The sequence below is a fragment of the Euleptes europaea genome, chromosome 17, assembly GCF_029931775.1.
Source record: "Euleptes europaea isolate rEulEur1 chromosome 17, rEulEur1.hap1, whole genome shotgun sequence".
Classification (NCBI taxonomy): domain Eukaryota; kingdom Metazoa; phylum Chordata; class Lepidosauria; order Squamata; family Sphaerodactylidae; genus Euleptes; species Euleptes europaea.
Window position 1 is genome coordinate 26,776,176 of NC_079328.1, and position 6,000 is coordinate 26,782,175.

The 6,000-nt window shown below is 44.8% G+C and overlaps 1 protein-coding gene across 1 annotated transcript; it reads right to left on the reverse strand.

Moving 5' to 3' along the window:
• Window positions 1-2,276: 2,276 nt before the first annotated feature.
• CCL17 (C-C motif chemokine ligand 17) lies at window positions 2,277-5,662 on the reverse strand. The gene is made up of 3 exons (XM_056862345.1): window positions 5,596-5,662; window positions 3,825-3,945; window positions 2,277-2,382 (listed from the first exon to the last, which is right to left on the reverse strand). The coding sequence occupies exons 1-3, from the start codon at window positions 5,660-5,662 to the stop codon at window positions 2,277-2,279; spliced, it is 294 nt and encodes a 97-aa protein (XP_056718323.1).
• Between the last annotated feature and the right edge of the window lie 338 nt (window positions 5,663-6,000).

Here is a 6,000-nt window from a genome sequence, read left to right on the forward strand (position 1 = left end):
TAAGGACCCAAAGGCTAGAACTCCATGAGAAAGACACACATGAACAGCAAAGATCGGAAGATAAGTATCAGGACAGTGAGGGATGATAGTGAAATTAAACTAAATGCAACAAAAATGGTATTCTCAATATATCCTTAAACTTGATTCCTAGGAAAGAGAGAGCTATTTTATATCATCAGAGCCTAGAGGTCAAAAGGAAACTGAGCGGTGTAAGATGACAAGTTCATATGAAGCCCCAGAATCACAGCCAATAGTGGTGTTGAGTTTTTACTGGCAGTAGGGTTGCCAACCTCCAGGTACTAGCTGGAGAGCTTCTGCTGTTAGAAGCTATCTCCAGCCGATCACCACCTGGAGAAAATGGCCGCTTTGGCAATTGGACTCTATGGCATTGAAGTCCCTCCCCTCTCCAAACCCTGCCCTCCTTAGGCTCCGCCCCAAAAACCTCCCGCCGGTGGCAAAGAGGGACGTGGCAACCCTAACTGGCAGTCAGGTTGCATGTAATATAAATTAATACTGGAGGGAAGTAGGATTTTTGGTTAGGCTCTTGAGGGCGCCAGTTCACTGAGAGTTATTCAGGCAAGCTGCAGAGGAATGCCACTGGATCTGGTTTGAAAACAAATGGTTGCTGCTCTCTCTCTCTCTCTGGGCTGTCCATTTTCGTTTGGATGCTTTTCTCTAAGCACCAGGCATGGTTATCTGTTTAAAAGCTGGTGTGGTATTTATCACACCACGATAGGACGTTTTGGAGGCCATTAATTCATCGGGTCTGATCTTGTGGTGTCTGAACTTGTGGGAAAGTGTGTGAACCATGAACGCTCTTCCACAGGAAGACTCACTGCTGAAATTTTGTACGTGTGTCTGTACCCTTGATTTATCATTTTAAAACAGCTACGTTGGCCGCCAGTTTGGTTCTGAGATGCTGGAGATGATGGCCTAGGTAGGACTCACACACCTGAAGGACCATCTCTTTCTGCATGTACCTGTTTGCCAGCGATGGCCTTCTGCCTGCCCCCTTAAGGAGGCCCGAATCTACCAGGTCACATTCCTTTTCTATAGTTGTGCTCATTTAGGGTTGCCATCCTCCAGGTGGGGCCTGGAGATCTCCCAGAATTACAACTCACCTCCAGACTATGGAAATCAGTTCCCCTGGAGGAAATGGCTGCTTTTAGAGGGTGGACTATATGGCTTTATACCCTGCTGAGGTCCCTCCCCTGTAGGGTTGCCAGGTCCCTCTTTGCCACCAGTGGAAGGTTTTCTGGTGGAGCCTGAGGAGGGCAGGGTTTGGTGAGGGGAGGGACTTCAATGCCATAGAGTCCAATTGCCAAAGCGACCATTTTCTACAGATCAACTGATCTCTATCAGCTGGAGATCAGTTATAATAGCAGGAGATCTCCAGGTAGTACCTGGAGGTTGGCGACCCTACTCCCCTCCCCAAACTACACCTTCCCTAGGGTCCACCTCCAAATCTCCAGGAATTTCCCAGCCCGGAGTTGGCAACCTTACTGTTGGAACAGGCTCAGGGAGAGGATTGGGATGCCATCTTTTGAAGTCTTTAGGAGTTATTTGCAAGATCTTTTAATGGGGGTTAAGCTGTAAGTATTTTTCCTGGGGAGAGTATAAGTGCAGTTTTACTCAATTTTGTATGGAACATTTTAATGTTTGGAATTGTAAAGTATCTTGAACCAGAAGGGAAAGGCAGGCTGTACATATTTATACAAAAATAACTTTAGGATGATCAGAATGCAAATATCACATTTATTTATTTTATTTTTATTGTTCACAGTTATGTTCCAACTTTCTCCTTTAAACAAGAATTCATAGCAGGTTACATCAGGATAAAATTACAAATACAAATATAATTCCGTAAAACGAATGCAAACGTAAAAACACCTCTAAAACCATATTAGCAGCAAGCAAGATGGGACAAGCTGTTCTGATATTATCAATGAATGGTTATACTTTGAAAGGCCATGGCAGAAGGGAAGGGGGGGGTGCCGACCAGTTTTGCACCTGAATTGTTCCCAGCAAAGGAATTCTGGGAACTCTGTAGTCACATGAAGGCTACATACTCCTTAACAATTCACAAAACTACAATTTTCAGAGTGTTGTTTTTATTTATTTTTGGTGAGGAGACCATGGCAGTTAAAACATTTTCAGGGCCACTTAGATTTGACATGCAGAATGTAGCAATGAAAAAGATACAGCAGAAAGGAGTCGGGTGAAGATCTGTCCACTAGCATCTTCCCTAATGTCAGGGAGCGGTACATCTCTGGTTCCTATAAACGATTCCTTATTTTTTTTCCCTCTAAGACAGTAACTGTTCTTTTCACCCACTTATTTCTGGGGTTAGCGCAGACTTTTTTCCCATTGCTCATGACAAACCTGCAGAAAGAATGCGGAAAGACTTGATTTAGAAAGTGTCTCTGTGCATGCGGCTTCTCTGAATGAAGCCCGCTTCCCCTTTCCTCTGTCCTCTCTTTCGGAGCCTAACTACAGTGCAAATTACATGTGTCCGTAGCAGACCTATTTCTTTAGACTCTGGTTACATATGCATGTGTCAAGTGCTGTCAAGTCGCTTCCTCCAACTCATGGCGACCCTATGAATCAATGTCCTCCAAAACATCCTATCATTAACAGCCTTGCTCAGGTCTTGCAAACTGAGGGCCGGGGCTTCCTTTATAGAGTCAATCCATCTCATGTTGGGTCTTCCTTGTTCAATAGAAGTAGAAAAAAATTGAGACACAGAACCAAGGATGTTCCAGTGACCCCTAATGGCAGGTATGGGGGAAAACCCATATGCATCACTGTAGCTGTTATCTGAGAGACTCCATAAAATGTACTCAACTGAAGTGTACATTTTCAGTCTCCCCACATCAGGCAATGTGGGTGTACCCTTGGCTGGACATCAGAGAAATAAGTCGGAGCAGGGGAGCCAGTGTGGTGTAGTGTTTAAGAGCGTTGGACTTAGAGAATATTTTATCTGGGTTTTTAGTAATTGCTTATTTTCTATTTATAGTGTATTTAAGGTATGTTTATAAGAGCCTCATGGCGCAAAATGGTAAGCTGCAATACTGCAGTCCAAGCTCTGCTCATGACCTGAGTTCGATCCCAACGGAAGTCGGTTTCAGGTAGCCAGCTCAAGGTTGACTGAGCCTTCCATCCTTCTGAGGTCGGTCAAATGAGCACCCAGCTTGCTGGAGTTAAAGGGAAGATGACTGGGGAAGGCACTGGCAAACCACCCCGCAAACAAAGTCTGCCTAGAAAACGTGAGGGTGTGACGTCGCCCCATGGGTCAGGAATAACCCGGTGCTTGCACAGGGGAGCTTTACCTTTACCTTTAAGATATGTTTGTTCTCTTTTGCTGGCAATCACTGTAATAATAAACTGTTCCTGATCCTTTTTCCTCTTGGACCATGGATAAAGTTGCTGGAGTTTTTGCAGGTGCTAGAGTCTATCATAGTTCTATATTAATCTGATGAATTATATTTTCTTGTTTTAATATATGTAATGGTTTTTTAATGTAACATCTCTGCTTATGTATTCATTCTTGTACTGGTCTTTGACCGTAATAAATAATTCATTCATTCAGAGTATTGAACTAGTATCCGGGAGAGCCGGGTTCAAATCCCCATTCGTGCCGCGGAAGCTTGCTGGGCGGGCTTGGGCCAGTCACACTCTCTCAGTCCGACCTACCTCACAGAGTTGTTGTGCGGATGAAATGGAGGAGAGGGGAATGATGTTAGCCACTTTTGGGGGTGGGGGAGAAAGGCAGCATACAAATATATTCAATAGAAATAAAAATAAAACAAATGTTCTGTACTTACACGACAGCCTCTAAGCTACAGTCACTGGGAGTCCTGAAGTAGTTCATTATCCGTGGAATCTGGATGGGGCTGCCTGTCTTGTAGCTGTGACAACACTCCTTTAAACGGGCAGGATAAAACGCTAGGCGAGAATTAGGAGAAAGCATTAGTGCTTATCTTCATCGTGACGTACAGACGGCATGGAACAATGGATAGAGGGTCAGACTAGGATCCTGGACTACCCAGGTTCGAATCCCCACTCTGCCACAGAAGCTCACTGGGTGACCTGGAGCCACCAACTCTCTCCGCTTGACCTGCCTCGCAGGGTTATCGTAGTTAGGAGAAAATGGAGGAGGGCAGAATGGTGTTCTAAGCTGCCCTGGGTCCCCATTGCGGAGAAAAGCGGCATATCAACAGTTAAATGCAATGTGTCTATATCGTAGGCTGATCCCCTCAGAAGTAAGATCCACAGAGAACACTGGGCCTTTGGGGTAAGCAAGTGAGCAGAGGAGAGCAGCTTTTGGGGAGGGGCTGTGGCTCAGTGGTAGAGCCTCTGCTGGCATGCAGAAGGTCCCAGGTTCAATTCCCAGCATCTCTAGTTTAAAAAAAGACCAGGCAGTAGGTGATGTGAAAGACCTCTGCCTGAGACCCTGGAGAGCCGCTGCCAATCTGAGTAGACAATACTGATCTTGATGGACCAAGGGTCTGATTCAGTATAAGGCAGCTTCTTCTTGTAGAGGGGTCTGGAAGATCAGCTCAGTGGCCCCACTGTGCATGACGACGTGGGCATAAAGTCAGCATTGCAAGCTACCCCCTGGTTTACTTCCCAGATGGCTTTTGTACATTGTGTCTCACATACACTAACTCTCTGGGAATCCTGACTGTGAAGCCATTTGAATGCTGCTTTCTATGCATTTAGGTCCCTAGTTCTGCAATCCTACCTTTGTGGCTGCACCTTAAACGGCAGCTAAATGCAAGGATCTTAGCAAGCTATTGTGTTTAATCTTCAGGCTGTGAAAAGGTGCTCAGTACCTCATGCTGTTGTTAAAGGCACTGGAGCAGGATAGGATCCCTGCACACATAGACACTCAGTCCTGCCCGCATTCTGTTTGGTGCCTGCCTTGGCAAGCTTGCCTAAATCCTATCTGGTATACTCTTGAAAAGTCCAGTTTTTTAAATGTAAGGTTTGAGATTTTGGATTTGTAGCATAGCAACGCAATATTAAATTTACTGGTTATGACTGCAATAAAATTATTATTATTATTATTATTATTACTCTTGAAAAGCCATGATCTTTCCAAACCATCCTATGGAAGATTCTTTAACTGGAGATGCAAGACTTGAATGTGCTCAGTGTGATCTTAAGCACAGCGACACCCTTCTAAAATCCATCAAAGTCAATGGGCTTAGGAGGGTTTAACTCTGCTCAAGGGTGCACAGAGGGCCCCTTCAATCAAACTGTGGACCATCTTCCTAATCATTGTCTACTCTAAATAGCTTTTGCTCTCCAATTTCTCATACAGGGAGGTCTTCTCCCGGCTCTCCTAGCTGAACTTAAAGAACTGGCATTTAAACCCTCTCTGTACAAAATGCGTCCTGTACTATGGAGCTGTAGGACCTCACAACCAATAGGAAGCTGCATTGGAACAACAGACCATTGGTCTACGGAGCCACATATTGTTGCCTAGATTGGTGGTTCTCCAAGGCAAAGTTCAAGGCAACATCCTTGTTGCTCAACAAATATTATACAGTACAGAAAAAAGAAACATAGGAGAAAGTGGTACTCACTGACCTGTTATGCATTGACAAAAGACACCCAGAATTAGGAAGGTCAGAACAGATGTCTTCAGAGGAGTCATAGTGTCTTCTGCTAGGTGTCGTCTCTCCTGCTATCGTTCCTCCCTTCCTTGAGAAGCTGGAGAGTTTGGCTTTGTTGGACGGACATGTGTGATATATATGCTCCGTGTCCCCCCACACACAAGCACACGACAACAGGGAATTCCAGGGAATGTTCCAGTACTACCCACTCCTATTTTCAGGGAAAATTCACAAAATGTTAATTCTATGAGACAAGAAGATCTCACTTCTCCTTTCCTAGGGAGGGAAAAACAACTTCGGAGCAAGTTGGCGTAGCGTCAATCGTCTTAGCAGAAGTAAAACCAGCATCTGGTCTTAGAAAGATCAAGTACCCAAAATA

What these genes read in the sequence shown, in the direction of transcription:
- CCL17 (XM_056862345.1), bottom strand. Translation starts at nt 5,662, where the DNA reads ATGACTCCTCTGAAGACATCTGTTCTGACCTTCCTAATTCTGGGTGTC. An exon ending in CTTTTGTCAATGCATAACAG is followed by an intron (nt 3,946 to 5,595) that starts GTCAGTGAGTAC and finishes ATTCTCGCCTAG; the next exon opens with CGTTTTATCCTGCCCGTTTA. An exon ending in TGTAGCTTAGAGGCTGTCGT is followed by an intron (nt 2,383 to 3,824) that starts GTAAGTACAGAA and finishes TTCTTTCTGCAG; the next exon opens with GTTTGTCATGAGCAATGGGA.